Here is a 19,048-nt window from a genome sequence, read left to right as displayed (position 1 = left end):
ATCTCTATCTATAATAATATTCAAGATAATAACCAAAAACAGCAAAATTTCCTTAAAATTACCAATTCAGGGGCAACAACCAAACAACGGGTTGTCTGATTCATCTGAAAATTTCAGGGCAGATAGATCTTGACCTGATAAACAATTTTTACTCCTGTCAGATTTGCTCTAAATGCTTTGGTTTTTGAGTTATAAGCCAAAAACTGCATTTGACCCCTATGTTCAATTTTTAGCAATGGCGGCCATGTTTGTTGATAGATCAAAACCTCGGATACAATTTATAAACTAGATACCCTAAGGAACATTCAGTTAAAGTTTGGATGTATTTGGCCCAGTAGTTTCAGAGGAGAAGATTTTTGTAAAAGATTACTAAGATTTAAGAAAAATGGTTAAAAATTGACTACAAAGGGCAATAACTCCTAAAGGGGTCAAATGACCATTTCGGTCACGTTGACTTATTTGTAAATCTTACTTTGCTGAACATTATTGCTGTTTACAGTTTATCTCTATCTATAATAATATTCAAGATAATAACCAAAAACAGCAAAATTTCCTTAAAATTACCAATTCAGGGGCAGCAACCCAACAACGGGTTGTCTGATTCATTTGAAAATTTCAGGGCAGATAGATCTTGACCTGATAAACAATATTATCCCGTGTCAGATTTGCTCTATATGCTTTGGTTTTTGAGTTATAAGCCAAAAACTGCATTTGACCCCTATGTTCTATTTTTAGCAATGGCGGCCATGTTTGTTGATAGATCAAAATTTCGGATACAATTTATAAACTAGATACCCTAAGGAACATTCAGTTAAAGTTTGGAAGTATTTGGCCCTGTAGTTTCAGAGGAGAAGATTCTTGAAATAGTTTACGACGACAGACCACAGACGACAGACGACGGACGACGACGGACGCCAAGTGATGGCATAAGCTCACTTGGCCCTTCGGGCCAGGTGAGCTAAAAACATTTGTGAAGATTGTCATTCAGAAAAGGGCAGTAACTCCAATAAGGAGTCGACTGGTTACTACGGCCATGTTAATTATTGCAGATTTTGTCTTTCTAATAATATTTACTAATTTAAAGTACAACGTATATATCTATCTATGTGTTTTCAACATAATAGGTACAAAGCCAAAAAAATAATTTAAAAAAGTCATCATAAGACTTGTTATAGAGCAAAAAGGACATGAAGGTACATACCCATGAATACAGTCTTTAGTCAAAAGTGTTTCACCCTGATCCCAAATTCACCTATAGCTACTACATTGTACTGCCTATAAAAACACCCTTCTTTGGAAAATTTGTCAAAAACTAATTTGATGTTCAACTTTTCAATGTTAAACTCACAAATGTGTACAGTTTTTATATGTCATTACTGGGAAATCATTATTTGTATACATGTATGTACAGATATTGAAATTTAAATAAAGTTTCTTTTTTTTTCATACATATCCATATATACAATCTTTTCCTACGGAAAACCATAATAGTCTTTAAAAAGTGACTGCCATAAAAATGTAAATAATAATCATATTTCAAAATTATTACAAGACTCATGAGACTCTAAAAAAGAAATCCTATAATTGGACAAGAAATATCTTCAGTACAATTTATATAAAAAATGTGTTTATATATCTAATAATAGGGAATTTCAGATAGACGAACCACATATATGACCAAAGACTGTTTTTGCTTATTAAAGTTTCTTTATGAAGATATTATGAGAAAAAGCAAAAAAAGAGTTAAAGTTGAAATTTCAGGACAATAACTCCAAAATGAGTAAACTGACATTATCAGCCTTTACATTTACATGACCTAATAGGTGTTGGTCTTGTTGCTCATTTTGCTATATTCATTGAAAGCTTCATCATCTGAAGTCTGTCACGATTTTATCCATTACTTACCCGATCTACAGCAGTGACAGAGTCTAACTTCCTGATCTTGACCAGTTGTGGTTCATTTTTATGTTTATGTTCATGAGCCAATGTTGTTCTAGTATTCCAATGTCGATCGTAATCAACAAATGTAGCGTCTAAATCTTTAGGAGCTGAGTTAGGCAATGATGATTGGTGTTTTTTCAGACTGCCACTCAGATGGTTGATGTCTTCATTGTTCTGTTTTCTCTCATCCCTTTCTTCATTAATATCATGGACACCTGCAATATTTTTGTCTCTTTCTGAATTTTCTTTCCTAACATGTTCTGTTTGGAAATTATCACTACCAGAAATCTCTTTTTTGTCATGTTCTTTACGAGACTGAGATATTTTTTTGACTTCCTCTTGAATTTTTCTCTCTAATTCATTATGCTGTGTTTGTTTTCTACTGTCTGATAAGCTTTTTTCCTCACAGATTTTCTCTCCTTTCTCTTCATCATCAAAATGTTTTAAAATGCCCTTTATTGGTTGAGTTGCCTCTTCCCCGCCCTTATCCTCTGAATGTGTCTCAGAGCTGACTTCCTTATCACAACCATCATCTTTTACCAAATTATCAAAGTCAGCCTCATTTTCATTCTCATCATCAATTGTATCATTTTCATTGGCTGATGTTGTCAATGTTGAGATTTTAGCCGTTAGTTCTGTCAAAGTCTCCTGTGATGATGTCATTGAGAAATCGTTATTCCATTGTTCGTCCAGACTATCCATGGAGTCGCTGACCACACACCTGGGAGGAGTCTGAAAATGAGACGGTACCTCGAGTAATGCTACAGTCTTTTTTAAGTTTTGAAGTGTTCTTGTGTTGTCAGCTTTAGAGGTGTCAGACTTGACACCATACTCCATGGACTGAGGAACAGATTTGGTCTGTTTGTAATCCTGTCTTTTCTGTTGAGCTGAAACCTTGTTCTTATCACCAAACTTTGAAAAGCCGTTTTCATCACCTTAAATTATACAATAACACTTTTTACTATCAATATATTGTGGGAATTTATTCATAATATTGTTATGTAATTGTATCAATAAACCAATTTTTGAGACGTTTTGGTCATTTGCTTTCTTCATTTTTTTTTATTTTACCTCTTAACTACATGGCTGACATTACATTTGTTCCCTATTGGAATTTTGGAAACAAGAATATCATTATGCATAAAAACATTTGTATTATATTTTTTAATCTATAAATTAAAATTATAAAATAAACATGTTAAATGATGAGCAATGTTTTGTAACGTCTTAAAGTCTTTTAAAAAACAGAAAAAAACAGAGCAAATACTGAAAAAGCTGTATTGGGCTTATATGGGTCATTCACTTCTGTTTTTTAATTCTCTTGAAATCATTTAATAAAAGTGTTATGAACTGGCTGTTTCTGTATTGGCCTTGTTATAGATTCTGTATCAGTATTGTAATTAGGCAAAAACTAAGATTTTATCAAAAAATCTAAGTAAATGGGAAACAGGAAAATTTGTCAAATGTAACTCTGTTTTAAATTTATAGATAAAAAACAAGATTTTATATGGGAACTGACAAAATTTTAGTAAAGAACTAAGATTTTAATCATGATCAACAAAAATAGGAACCAGGAAAATTTGTCAAATGTTGTATACATATAAGTGCTTTTTGTCAACTTTTCTTGACCATAGAACAGACAACAGCAGAAGGTCACCAATAGGTCTTCAATGCAGCAAGAAACTCTCGCACCAGTAGATGTCCTTCAGCTGGCCCCATGACAAATATTCAAAGGCTATTTTTATTTTTATTTTCTAAATTTTACTGCATACCTAGCACTTTTCTAGTTCTATCTGAGGGATATGTAACCTTAAGCTTTCACCCATTACCTACCCCCAGATAACTGCATACCTGGTACTGTTTCGAGTTCTATCTTATTCTTAGGGATATGCATCCCTTTAACCCTTCCCCCCCCCCCCCCCCCCCCCCAAATAACTGCATACCTGGCACTGTTTCTAACTCTATCTGTGGGATATCAGATGCCGTTATAGTAAATGACTTTGGTCTGGTTGGTGTGTCTGGGTCCTCTATAATCAGGAGTGTTCTACTGAGTGTTGGAGAACCACCGCTGACCGTGGCACGTCTATGTTGTGTGTTAGTTACGACAGGAAGTGTGTACTGTGGAGATTCTGAGCCACTACGGAATACGTCGTTATCTGTATCATTACCATCATCAGTTATATCGTTTATATCCTCTTTGTCATCAGAGGCATTCTCATTCTCATCTCTAAAATAAAACATACATCTTTATAAAAGTATACTTATTAACATATACCAATTGTTATTTTCAGTGATAACAAAGTGTGCACATGTGGCATAAAACTACATAAATTATTGATTAAAAGTCAAATCAGCCAAAATTGGATATATATATATGTTAATCATGATATGTTTCAGTTTAGGGTGTTTTTTTGGCAGGTTATTTTGAAAGTTTTTATTTCTTTGTATTCAGACTTTGTATCTACCATGACAGCTGACAATAGGTTATGTCCCTTAGAAGACCTTACAAAGGGCTGGAATCCTGGTTTCTTTGAATTATTTTTAAATCATGTAAAGTGTCATAAAAAATTCAGCTTGAATCCCTTATTCCACTTAAAACTTCTCATTTTAAATAACTTCATCTGTGCCAATGTCTATAGTCATGATGTACAAACTTACTTATTCTTGTATTTTTTCTATATTTATTTTGTAACCTTTATTCACCTTAGTTTACTATAAAAGGCAAGGTACGATAAGGCCTGTTTTTGTCCCCCCTTTTTTCTCATTTTTCAAATTCTGTTTTGGAAAGCTACTTATTGTGTTAAAACATTCGGATTTCCCTGATGTTTGAAGTTTGTTTGGATGAACTTCAAAACCTCTTATTTTTTGCAACTGGTTGAGGTGATGGGGGTTAACTTTCTGTTATTATTCAAATATTTTTGCAGCTTATTTTACAACAAATTGTTATTTTTTTAGTGTCTGTGCCAGGATTTTTTTTATTCCAATGTTATGCGAACTGTTTTTGCTGTCTAAATAACCAATTTTTTTTCTGGGTTATGTAGGCACACGATATTACATTTTTAGAAACAATGGCCAAAAATCGATATTTTGACGTGATAAGTAGCTTTCCAAAGCAAAGTTTAGAAAATGAGAAAATAAGGGGGCCAAAAAACAGGCCTTATCGTACTTTGTCCTTTACACATTATATTTCACCCCTCCCCTTATATATATGCTGTGTATATAGCTCTTTCTAAAAAATTAGGTAAAGGAAAAACAACAAGAATTGATGAAAGTATCAATTGTGAAACGATCTGAATGAATACATTGGGACACTTAAATTAACAACTCTTAACACCTGAGTAAAGATCTCGTAAAGATTAAATAAAACAATATTATCCTTTTCAACATAATAAACCTACCTGATGTAGAAAGATAAATGTGACAATTATATCTCTGATCAAAAATATTTCCCTTACACCAGATATCAATAAAATCACTTGTATAATCTATATAACTTATCTACCATATAAAGGTGATACAGGTACAAAACATGTACTTCACTGTTTATCACTATATATATTATTTACAAAAAAGATAATGCGTTCACCTGGAAAAAAAAAATACCTCAATTTTAAAAGATACATAAAACTTGTCACATTTTCCACACCTATGATCTGTAACTATTTCATCAATTTCATCAATGGGGCAGGTAATGAATTGAACAACAAAAGATGTGTATCAATTATTAAAATAGAGTTCACTTTTAGTAACCTTTACACATGTTTAATCTTCTAATTCAATTGTTGATACCTTACAAAATATTAGGAGTTTTACACACACACATCATAAATAAAACTACAGATACATGGATGGATGGACATAAAATGATGTTATCAATCAAAATCAATTGAATACACATCAGCCATAACTTTATACATTCCAATTTAAATGTGAATATTGTTGATGTACAGTCTCAAACAACATTAAACAACTTAGGATATATTTGTATTAGTAAAATGATATTTACGACATGTAGGGTACACTCATCAGTGTTTCAGTTTGTAACATACTTTTAACAAAAACTTTGACCTGATGAGGGATGGACACATTGACCTTAAACATACTGACCCCTACGATCATAAGCCAACACCACTATGTTAATGATTGTTAAGCATCATCATGATGATAATTTATTTTGCAAAATTAGAATCAAACAGAACTTTTAAAAGAACCAAAATTTGGTCTTGTGAAGTGGTTAGACAGGGAGGTAGCTGATTTCTGTGTACACGTATATACATGCCCTTTCATGTTTTTGTAATTAGTGCAACATGCGTTCTATCACTTAGCTAACACTATTAAATTATCTTTTCTATCTTAAATTACTGACACCCTCACCCTATTTGTCCCTCCAATAAGAGGATACCCCTATCTGTACATGAAAGACATCCTCATTAGAACTGTAAGTTGCAGAGTCTCTAATTTAACATATCTTATGCAATTTAAAATAAATATTAGTTTACCAATGCAATGAATGCGACAAATACTTAATCTATTTGTCGAGTGTCAGTTTACTAGTGTAAGACAAATATTTTCTAACTAGGAAGTGTGCATAAAAAAAAAATAATTTATCCCTAACTTATACATGTATATCATATGACAGGCAAGCACAACTTCCCTATAACTTAAATATGTAATGCTATATTTGCAGTTATTGGGATATTATATTAGTATAACAGTATAAATATTCAATTTACATAATATCTTTTATGTTACCAACGTACTTCAATAAGGTGAAAAAACCCAATATTACAGTACTACATCAGTAACAGTTTTATCAGATTTGATCAAAATATACATTTAGTAAAGTATGCTGTCCTTTTCCATGTCAGAGCATCAAATAGATTTAACACTGTCAAGTTACTGTTAATTCAGAAATTATTGCATGCATTTATTATTGAGATTTTGTCATTTTACACTTGAATGCGATTTTAATTTTAACGATTTTGAGAAAAGTCATGCTTAATTCAGTTAAAATATTACAAAATGTGAGTTTTAATTAATGTGTTTACAACTCAGTCGAATTATTCGCAATAATAAAATCCTCGCAAAAATTTCTGAATTTACAGTACATTAACTTTTTTTTTATTAATTCAATTATATTTGATACATGGATATGTATGTGATAAGTTGAATTGTTACATTTACTTATCTAAGGGACATAACTCCTGTATTTTTTTTCAATCAAAGCTCAAACTTTGATATATCCACTATGCAACTTAGCAAATAATCTATATTTTCAAAAGGGGCATAACTCCTTAAAAAGTGATTATCACTGATCTTACAATTTGGACGTAAATTTATTTTATTTTATCAGACAAGAACTGATAGATGGATTAACAGACAAATATCACTATCTATACTTTGCAGTTTAGACAACAAACATTTAACATATTCGTTTACACACTCTCAAAAATATAAGAGCTTTTAAAATTGAATATATTTAAACTTCCAGTCTGTTCAAAGGAGATGGCATATTTTGATGCTCAATGGTTGAACATTTGCATGATGCAGACCAGTTTTTTTAGTCTGCAATATTACGTTTCTTCCATTTTCATTACTGTGGATACATTTATTTTCGAGGGTTCACATTTTCATGGTTTGAGGAAAACTTGAATTGTCATGGGTATTTGTTGAACATTTAAATTCCATTTTCATCATTTCTCATAAAAGCTGGTATCCCACAAATAATAAAATAATGAATCCATAGTTGTTCAAGTTACATATTGTACATCAACTACGGTAACTCTAACTAAATAATGTATTTTCTTGTTAAATCAATAAAAGAACAGAGTTCCAATGTTCCTTGCATTCTACATTCAAATAACATATGTCCTCTGTCCTAGGTTCTTCACACTTATTATGATTCTTATAGATACTTTGAGCTCCTGATCAAATATGAAGTAATTCTGGGGAGAAGTTTATGAGAATGAGCAACAAAACATTTGTTGGCCAAACAGACAGTCAGACAGATTGATATACATGGGGATTGCATTATAGCCAAACTTTTAAATTGGAAGTTAAAATGTTGTCTTTTATTAAATTGTGCTGTACTACACATTTGATAAAGGAATGAAAAATTGAACATGACATCAAAATGGAAGCACTTTTAAAGTATTGGCATTGCACACTCATGGTAAAACAATTTGAAATGGATAACGACAACATTTCATAATCATTGTTGTACACAAAATGATATTGGTAATTATATTTAGTGAAGCAGTGATAATGTAACACTACATGATACTTTAAAATGATTGTTAATAAAAGACAGAGTAGAAAACACTTTATTCTACTTGCATACATGATGTAGGAATCAAAAGCAGTGAACGTTTTAAGTTTCTTGCTAAAGGCAAAGCAAGAAAAAGAATGGACATACAATGCTCCTTGCATTATTATCATGCTGAGTGTAAGGCAAAAAACAGTTTACCAGTGTTAAAATTGTAAAGATATAAAAGTGTTAACTTACCCTACAACTGACAACAGATTACTACCAGGATTGACAAATTCCTGTAGAGATGGGCGTGCATTCTTTGGTTCTCCTTCACGAGATCTACGTTTCTTCAGAGATTTAGGCAGAGTAGAGATCTGTTGGGCATGGTGTTTGTTCATCTGTTTACGTTTGTTGGGTACCTGACCATATGGGTTTATATGGTGGGGGCGTTTCTTTAGCAACAAGTTGACCTCTTTAGGTTTTTCCTTCAGAATGTTCACAAGTGACTTCAACTGCCATCCAACCTGAAGAGGTATTTAAGCATAATACAATGTTAACTAAAGTCTTTTTTAACAATAACATTATGGAGATATGAACAGAGAACGAGAAAACATTATAAACACTGTTGCTTTGTTTTGAGTTTATAGATTTTCCATTTAAAATGTACAACAACAATTACAACCACCAAAATGGTATTTTTCCTTTAGAGTATCATTTTGCATTTAAACATTTGGAATATAACCACATTGTTTCATCCACACTCCTTTTACTAATAACAAGATTCTAACTTTAGGATGGTATCCAACACTTTCACTAAAATTAATTTGGCTCGTTTAATTTTCATAAAATTTTGTCAAAGTAAATCAACAAAAATATAAAAATTTAAAACAAGATTTGAACTAACCATTTAGTCAGAAAAATTACACTGGATATATACATGATATAGCAATTTGAAAACCACCAATTTTGATCATTGAGAAGCTTAATATTCTTTTTACAACACAACATAATTGAAACATTTAACTGAATTTACAGAAATATATCCCTGATGTGTTAGGTACCACCTTAAATTTAGTATTTGTATTTTAATTGTTTTTGTTATAAAATGTTGCCATGACAAAACAAATTTCACCGTTTCTTTAATGTTTATCACTTAATTCTTTATGTCAATGTGTTATGAAGGTATCAAACTACAAACCTTTTAGGTTTGATAATAACAAATAATGCATTAATAAGACTCTGGCATATAGATGTTTACATTATCTCAGAGAACACAGGATTATCTCCCTTTTTCCAAATCAGGATTTAATTTAATTGAAAGCCTACAAATCCAAAGATGACTTTTCTCATTGGTCTTTTAGGAAATCAAATATAGGTATATTGTCTATCTTTTGTCCTTTACATGCATGTTATATGTCTTCTGAATCGTTCCTTTTACTGAAGATTTATCTTTACAACAATTTGTCTTAAAATGATCTCCCCTTACACAAGAATTGAAGTTAGTGAAAATGATAGATTACATTGAAGTCTTTTGTTGAAACTGTGTTATAAAATTTTCTCCCCTTACAGAACAATAATCTTAGTGAAAATGATTGATAACTTTGTAGTCATTTTTAAAGCCATGTTTAAAATTATCTCCCTTTACAACAATAAACTATGTTTTAAAATTATCTCCCCTTTCACCATGTTTACAATAACTAAACTAAGTAAAAAGATTGATGACATTGTAGTCCATTGAAACTATGTTATAAAATTATCTTCACTTACAAAACAATTAAACTAAGTAAAAATAACTTTTGTCAATCTAGACCTTTGTTAAAACTTACAACAGTTCTGTTATTGACTTGTATAACTTCATCCCCTTTCTCTATCTTCCCACACAGATCTGCTGGAGACTACAAACAGTTTACAGTAAATTAACAATTTTATAGTAGAAGTTTTTATAGAATCTTTGTTTTCCATACAAAATTTTGCAACATAAAAAATAATTCTTCTTCTATGCCTTTGCCTTTTTTATGACCTGGTCTAGTCTGTTTCCCGACTGTTATTAAAATTCTTGACAATATTATGTAATATTTGTATATTTCGAAGGCATACTGAATGTTTTATGGAGGGGACCAACCTAGAACTGATCAGATGCTAGTTCAGTTAAATTCTACTTGACAAATTATATATACAGCCCAAATATCAATGTTGCTTTAGATTCAATGAATAATGTGAAAAACAATTACATACAGGAAGATTATACCTAATCTTTTAAAGAAATAGCTAATGAATTGTTATTTTGATATTTCTATAAAAATGTGTTTTTGTAATTAATTCTAATAGTGTTGTTTGTGAAACTAACTAATACTATCAGGAAATGTTACATATCGATCATTATTTAATACAATGTTAAAATAATTGTCATATTATCTTGTCTCCTTTACACAAGAATATCTAAATTTAGAGTAGATTCAGGAAATAAAAATGTGATGGTTAACTTACCATTTCCTTTATACCACCTACTACATGTATACCATAATACGCTGACTGTATAGTTATACCCTGAAAATATAATACATGTATACCATAATACGCTGACTGTATAGTTATACCCTGAAAATATAATACATGTATACCATAATACGCTGACTGTATAGTCATACCCTGAAAATATAATACATGTATACCATAATACGCTGACTGTATAGTTATACCCTGAAAATATAATACATGTATACCATAATACGCTGACTGTATAGTTATTCCCTGAAAATATAATACATGTATACCATAATACGCTGACTGTATAGTTATACCCTGAAAATATAATACATGTATACGGTATACCATAATACGCTGACTGTATAGTTATACCCTGAAAATATAATACATGTATACCATAATACGCTGACTGTATAGTTATAACCTGAAAATATAATACATGTATACCATAATACGCTGACTGTATAGTTATTCCCTGAAAATATAATACATGTATACCATAATACGCTGACTGTATAGTTATACCCTGAAAATATAATACATGTATACCATAATACGCTGACTGTATAGTTATACACTGAAAATATAATACATGTTTACCATAATACGCTGACTGTATAGTTATACACTGAAAATATAATACACGTATACCATAATACGCTGACTGTATAGTTATACCCTGAAAATATAATACATGTATACCATAATACGCTGACTGTATAGTTATACCCTGAAAATATAATACATGTATACCATAATATGCTGACTGTATAGTTATACCCTGAAAATATAATCCATGTATACCATAATACGCTGACTGTATAGTTATACCCTGAAAATATAATACATGTATACCATAATACGCTGACTGTATAGTTATTCCCTGAAAATATAATATATTTATAGCAAAACACTGACTGTATGGTTATACCCTGGAAATATAATCAATCATTACATGTATACCATAATACGCTGACTGTATAGTTATACCCTGAAAATATAATCAATCATTACATGGATACCATAATACACTGACTGTATAGTTATACCCTAAAAGTATAATATATTTATAGTAAAACTGTGACTGTATAGTTATACCTGGAAAATATAATATATTTATAGCAAATCCAAATAATCAAAAGGCTTAAAAGGAAACACGCATGATCATGATGATTAAATAATATGAGGCCTGCATTACCTGTAAATGGGGACGAAGTCTGTATGAATTATTTTTTTGTAACTTAAAAATATTTGTTAAAAAAAAGAAACGGAAATACCGTAACGTTTCCGATTTTGGTTCTGTTGTTAGGGATTTTAGTTGTGACGTTATTTAAGTTATGACGTCATATGCAATGTAAACAAAGAAACGCTATCATCAGGAAACGTTTTTTCATATGAAGGAATTATTAAAAATGAAATTGGTATTGCGTTCCTTCCTATTTATACTAGACTGATAAATATATTTTTTTTCTCAAAGATTCATAGAAACAAAACCAGAAAAAGGAAGTACATTGTAGATTTCCGCACAGGTCGGGGATTTCAAAACGGCAACAAAAAAAATTTGAACGATTTTGAGTTCATTAGTACAATTTAAAATTCGGGAATTTTTCCCGAATTTTTTTTTTAAATAATTGAATTTTCTACTGTTATTGGGGACTTCGTCCCCATATTATATAAATTTAACTGATACTTTTGTTCCTCATTTGAAATATTAAAAAAACTGTTTTTCAATAAGTTATACAAAACATATGGTTGCAGTTTTCAAGCATACAGAAAATCTTTTCAGTATTTGATTAGAAGAGTGTGTACCATCTGAAATAGAAGACTTTCTAATAAGTGCATATCTCATAAATTTCCTATGTAGTAAATGTTCCTTACGTCGTAACTACAATCCCCTTCCCTTTCATGAATTTGACTTACCGAATTAGACTTTTTACCGGATTTGTAATCACATAAGCAACACGACGGGTGCCGCATGTGGAGCAGGATCTGCTTACCCTTCCAGAGCACCTGAGATCACCCCTAGTTTTTGGTGGGGTTTGTGTTGTTTATTCTTTAGTTTTCTATGTTGTGTCATATTGTGTACTATTGTTTTTCTGTTTGTCTTTTCATTTTTAGCCATGGCGTTGTCAGTTTGTTTTCGATTTACGAGTTTGACTGTCCCTTTGGTATCTTTGGTCCCTCTTTGAATAAAGGTATACTTGATTGAAATAATCAGATTTCAATAATAAATTCCTCTGAGTAACAAAATGCAGACCAGTACATATAATATCATTCAACATATTTGAACATCTATTCTCTTTTAAAAAAATATTTGCTGAAAAAAATAAGATATATACCAGTTCTTCTCCTGGTTTCTTCCTAATGATGGCTATCTCTAATGATGTTGGCTGTATCACCAATGGATCTCTGTTCTTGATGACTAACTCATCACACACCTTTGACAAGTTGTCACACTGTTAAATACAAATCATGAAGTCAATAGAAGTTAACAAAATGACTAACATGTTCTATAGTACACTGTGATTTGCTTGCTATCACGGCTGTCAGTGTTAAAGTGTAATACTGAATCCCAAAAATTATACATTGTTATACCAGTTAAATACAGAAAAATGAAGAACAAGAATGTTTCCCCAGTACATGGTTGCCCCATCTGCACTTTCATTTTCTATGTTCAGTGGACCGTGAAAAAGGGAGAAAATCTCTAATTTGGCATTTAAATTAGAAAGATCATGTCATCGGTAACATGTGTACTAAGAGTCAAGTTGATTGGACTTCAACTTCATCAAAATCTACCTCAACCAAAAACTTTAACCTGAAGCGGGACGAAAGGACGAATGTACGAACAGACGAACGGATGCACAGACCAGAAAACATAATGTCCATGAATGGGGCATAAAAACAATTCTTAATTTTCCTCAGACATTATTTCTTAATCATAAAAAAAGCTTTTTCACAAACCCATTTAAAATTCTATGAAGGTTCGACAAAGTCATCAATGTTGAAGAAATGTGACTTCAATCTGTGACAGTAATGTTCAAAAGTGTTTCTCATTTCTCATTTTTTTTTATATAGATTAGACAGTTGGCTTTTTAATTTGGATAGTTTTAAAATTGCCTTTTTTGGGGCCCTTTATAGCTTGCTGTTCCGTTTGAGCCAAGGCTCTGTGTAAATGACCATACTTTGACCTAAATGGTTTACTTTCACAAATTGTGACTTAGGTGGAGAATTGTCTCATTGACATCCATACCACATGTTTTTATAACTATTAACTTCAGAAGATATTTTTGTCTTATTTCTATATTGGTAAAGGAAAGAATTATACTTACTGATTTGATAATATTATTTTCTATATCAGTAAGCTGTGTCTCACGCTGAGAGTTAGACACTAGTTCTATACCAATCTTCACTATACTATTTCGTACTAGACATAGTTCATAAATTGCCTCAAATGGTGTTCTGAAAATTATATATACATGTATACAACACATAAATATTTTAAAAACATTATACATGTACTTTCCATTCCATTAATTAAAGTGATAAATTAAGCTTGAGATTAATAGAGTGGAGATAACTCTAGCAGAATTACTCACGATTTATAGGAAACCAACAAATCTTTGAGAAAAAAACTTCATACCTGTAATGTATAATTTTAAATACCAAAACTCACCTGTCAAGCCAGTTGACAATACTTTTGAGACTGGTGATAAGATCGGACACTGAGGATAGAATATTGACAGATAGTTTATCATGTGATGTGGAATGTTTAGATACATTGGCAGCATTAGGATTGTTTTCTGATGAGCTAGCCTGAACCTCTCGCTGTAAACTCTTGGCTTTACACCCAAGCTGTAGAGCAAGGTACTGTAGGTTCTCTGTGTCATAACCATACCTCTGAAATAAAATTTGTTAGTATTAGATCATATTAAGATGATATTCATTTTGTAATAGAAAATATATTCAGCATTACATGTACATGACAAGTTGAATGTTTCAAAGGCATCATGACCTTTGTTTTCATGGGCTCTTGTATACATGTATGTGTTTTTGTCATATTTGAAGGTCATACGATGACCTGTCATAACTTGTCTCCATGTTTTTTGGTCACTTGTGGACATGTAGTTGTCACATTTACCATTGAATCACATCTCATCATTTTATATATCGAAGGAGCACTAATCATCTACCTCTCTCTGTGTACAAATTATTATAAATGTATAACATGTATAAATGTACTTAGTGCAATTCAGACATTTAACCACAATCAAATGAACAAGAACAAACATTTAGAGAGACAAATAGTACAATGTATTTTTTATTGAGACGTTAAAATTTTGAACAACAGGCTGGGTTGCATTTTTTAATACAATACACTGCATACATTTTGTTATTGATGGTCATAAGTAGCACTAAGACTAACACAGAATAATCTAAGTTATAAATGTTACCAATGTTTTAAGGAGATCAACAGCCTCCAGAATAAGTTCCTGATGTCCAAGTTTGTTTATTCCTATTTTTTCTAGATCATTGTGAGTCAACATTAACAGTTTCCTCCCCCCTATGCCATGTTCTAGTATCAGATCAGCATACTGGGGCGTCGCCTCATCCAATCCTACAAAATAAAGTACTTAAAATCATATCAACATACATTAAAGATGTATTAACCCATATGTCTTGAGTTGAGAAAATTTTTCCTATAATCTTAGTACCTTTATTATGGAGTGAATCTGTGAAAGCATGGAATTCTCAGTCTGGTATCTTTTTTAGTACTAGGCAGTCCACTTAAATGTTTTACACATGCTTATTAGACAGCAATTCCTTAATGTCAGCAGTGCTGAATATCAACTATAAGAAATTAAGAATTAAATTTGTCGAATAATTATACAATATAGCATTATCGTTTTTTAACCCACTGCTCCATATAGGAAAGGAAGTGTCATCATGACGAGTAAAAGCATCCCCCTGGTCAAATGATGTTCATGAAGTATGGAGATTCATGAACTTATGAACAGCTTATAAAAACTGTTTTCATAGACACTTTTCTGTACATGTCCATGACATGCATGAACTATAGATATCAATATAATGATCATTTTGATTTCATGAAAAATTATTGTATAAAAAAGGTTAATGAAATAAAAAGATTGGATGAAATGAATTTATAGATACAAAAATTGAATCCAAATACCACACTGATAGTTGACTTGTCCAATTACCATATGAAGAGCTATAAAAATACTTTTCATCAAAATTCCTCAATAATTTTTCAAATAAACATTTCATGATTGAATAAGTCATACAATGTTCAACTACATGTATGTCAGAAACTTTTGATGTTCTTCAACAAATGTAATTTATTGAAAATTATTTTATTTTTGTAAAAATTTGATACAACCATGCATTTTACTTGTGGCTTTTAAAAATACATGTATAAGAAAAGTAAATTAAAGAACATTGATCATGGTGATAGATTTTCAAGATTCGATAACAGATGTTTATCATTTGATACACATGATACATTTGAATCATCTGCATGTTAGTGTTAAATATCATTTATTTACGTGTACATGTATGTCACAGTTTTATCTTACAGTTTTATGTTACATTTATTTACCAGTACATGTATGTTACAGTTTATATTACATTGATTTACATTTGTTGGTTTTTCCATAGGACAAATGAAGTACATTTTTTGTACATGTATTTACTGGCACTCTATCATGTCTATCTGTTGTCATCGACAAATATTTTTTCCCCCAGTCAAATCAAATCAATATTCTTCAGTTAAGCTTTATTTGCTTCCTTTTTAAATTCAGATATGTTTTCTTTGTTCCATTAGGTACTGGAAACAGGAAATTAAATTCTTCATCAGTAAACATAAATGTCATACACAAGAGTGCCGTTTTCCATCAGGTGTCTAACTGTTATTCTGCAGCTGTTGTTAAAGTCAAATTGGGTAAAAAAAAATTAAAACATTATTTGTCAAAATCAGTTGTCTTTTTTATTGTCTTATAACATTACTTAAAGGAAAAGTTCATTTTAATGTTATCAGGTCCGTAGCCAGGAGTTTCCAAAGGGGGGGTGTTGTTGGAATCACAAACCTGACTAAACAGTCACAGCTCGAGGGCCGAACCCCCTTGCTACACGGGTATGGTTATGCACAAAAAATTATAACCATTTATCATGATTAATGTCATTCTGCAAGAACTTTTATAGTTTACTCATCAAGAAGGTACCCATTTATTAGGGCCCACATACATGTACACATGGGTTGTATGGCATGCCTTGATGATCTCTTTCTAGGTAATAATTGATCATTGAATACATGCATACATGTATAAACATGATAAATTGTTATATATTCAAAACTTTGGTAGACATTTTAATAGAAAAAAAAGCATAGTCAGTGGACCAAAACAACCAATGCCACAAAGAAGTGCATGGTAGAAAAGACATATGGGGTTTATGACTGAAATGTTTCAAAAGGAACTGATACCTTTAGAACTAGATGGTTGCATCTCTGGATCATCATGATCGTGGTGTTAATCTAATGATTATACATCATGCACATAGCAGGGTCAAAACCGGGTTTATATTCTTATTACATGTATGACGTATTAGGAACATTTTTATCTTCCAGTAGTTACATTGTGTAATATGTATCTAATTTGCAATGGAAAGTTTAACAGCCATTGCAGCTAGTCCAAATAATTATGATTTGAAAAGCTAAAATTATTTTTTTCTTTGAAGCCTTACAGCAGGTCATAACGCCACTCATACTTTCAGTTGGACTTTTGAGTAAGAGAAATGCATCAAAGCAAAAATATAACATAGCCTTCTGACACATCATAATTATTTGGACTACCATGTAGGGGGTCTCATTGGGGGGTTCCGATCCTGGATCCCGCTTACTGATTCGTCAAATTCCTGTATCCCGCTTACACTTTGTACGTAAGCAATTCTCATTTTTTTGTCGTTTCCTGGGTCCTGCAAGACCTCATTTCCCGTTTTCACAACACAATAATTTGACTTTCACGTGTCACGCTTACAAAAAATCGGCAATCCCGCATCACGCTTAGACCCATCATGTATCCATCAAAGCAATCTGTGAAATATTTGCTGCTGGGCATTAAACATCAATCATCAATCAAATCACACATGACCAGCAGTTTAGGGATAAATAACCTCATTCAAAGAGAAGGAATTAAGTTACAAAAAATCATCCTGATTGAATCAGAGTGTTATATTTGCATATTTATAATTAAATTCCGACTGTCACTGAGAGTGCAGGGAAATCCAGGTGTGTGATTTCAAGTCTTTCAGAATGCACCAGTTGGTCGTACGTAACTATCAAAATATAAACGGGATCCTACTTCACAGACATGACATATATTCTATACCTTTGATCCAATCAGAAACTAATGCTGGACTCCAGTTTTCGTACAAAATATGATTGACGAATGTCATCGCCATTCCGACAGATGCATTAGCATATTCTTTTCGGACTTTTTTGCTGTGCGAAGGTAAAAACAACGTACATCCGAACGATCGATGTAAATAAAAAGGGACATAACTCATTTCCCGCGTTTAATCAATAACAACTTTTATATGTACTTCGAGGTTTTTTTTTGCCAAGAGCTTCGCATAGCTAACACAACTTCTTGGTTCTCAATTGTTCCTAAATTATTAAAAGTTTTTGGAATTAAACAAGAAGTAAAACACTTCGGATATAAATCTTTGAATATATCTAACAAATTTAAAATTTATTAAAAACAATTGGTATGTTAGCAAATTAAAGTGCTTCTAATATAAAATAGCCTTTAATTGTTTAAAATTTAAACAAAATTTTGGCCATAAAAAATATCTTTCTTTGTTTAAAAACTTTGAGTTCGGAAGAACTATTTGTGTATCTGATCATAAACTTCAAATAGAATTTGGCCGTTTTTCAATTATCTCAGTCACGAAAAGAAACTCGGAATTTCCAAAAAAATGCTCTTCTGGCTGTGTTGAATATGAAATCCATTTTTCAAATTCATGTGAAAAAATTTTACTCTAAAAGAGATGCTTTCTACGTCTTTGACTTTGTTTGCCATAATTAGAATACAAAACTTTACTTTACTGGACAATAAACAAAAATCATGTATTTATTAAGATGTGAAGACAATCAGGTTCTTAATGCTATAAGAAAATTTGTTCAAGTCAATATGATTTATCGGATGTAATTTCTAGGTCTCATAGCACAAAAATATAATACAGACAGGCAGGACCCCTTGATCCAAACTATAAATGTTTTACCAAGGGATTGTTTTACAGTCTAACTGAATTATGATTTTGTATTAGTAATTGAAAGTTCCATGGAGCTGCAAA

The 19,048-nt window shown here is 31.4% G+C and overlaps 1 protein-coding gene across 2 annotated transcripts in view; it reads right to left on the bottom strand.

The window, feature by feature from the left end:
- LOC134688403 (CNK3/IPCEF1 fusion protein-like) overlaps positions 1-18,208 on the bottom strand; it is a 42,444-nt gene extending 24,236 nt beyond the window's left edge. For both annotated transcript variants that reach the window (XM_063549105.1, XM_063549106.1), the window contains exons 1-10: positions 18,082-18,208; positions 15,130-15,293; positions 14,352-14,575; positions 14,008-14,137; positions 13,018-13,134; positions 10,679-10,738; positions 10,018-10,086; positions 8,447-8,715; positions 3,885-4,168; positions 1,906-2,876 (exon numbers count right to left, since the gene is read on the bottom strand). In XM_063549105.1, the coding sequence (XP_063405175.1) occupies positions 1,906-2,876; positions 3,885-4,168; positions 8,447-8,715; positions 10,018-10,086; positions 10,679-10,738; positions 13,018-13,134; positions 14,008-14,137; positions 14,352-14,575; positions 15,130-15,293; positions 18,082-18,154 (2,361 nt within the window). In that variant the 5' untranslated portion in view covers positions 18,155-18,208. The remainder of the gene's footprint in view (positions 1-1,905; positions 2,877-3,884; positions 4,169-8,446; positions 8,716-10,017; positions 10,087-10,678; positions 10,739-13,017; positions 13,135-14,007; positions 14,138-14,351; positions 14,576-15,129; positions 15,294-18,081) is intronic.
- Positions 18,209-19,048: the final 840 nt, after the last annotated feature.

This window comes from Mytilus trossulus, chromosome 10 (genome assembly GCF_036588685.1).
Source record: "Mytilus trossulus isolate FHL-02 chromosome 10, PNRI_Mtr1.1.1.hap1, whole genome shotgun sequence".
NCBI classification, from domain to species: domain Eukaryota; kingdom Metazoa; phylum Mollusca; class Bivalvia; order Mytilida; family Mytilidae; genus Mytilus; species Mytilus trossulus.
The sequence above is the reverse complement of the archived record's forward strand: the minus strand, read 5'-3'. Positions and strand labels throughout refer to the sequence as shown.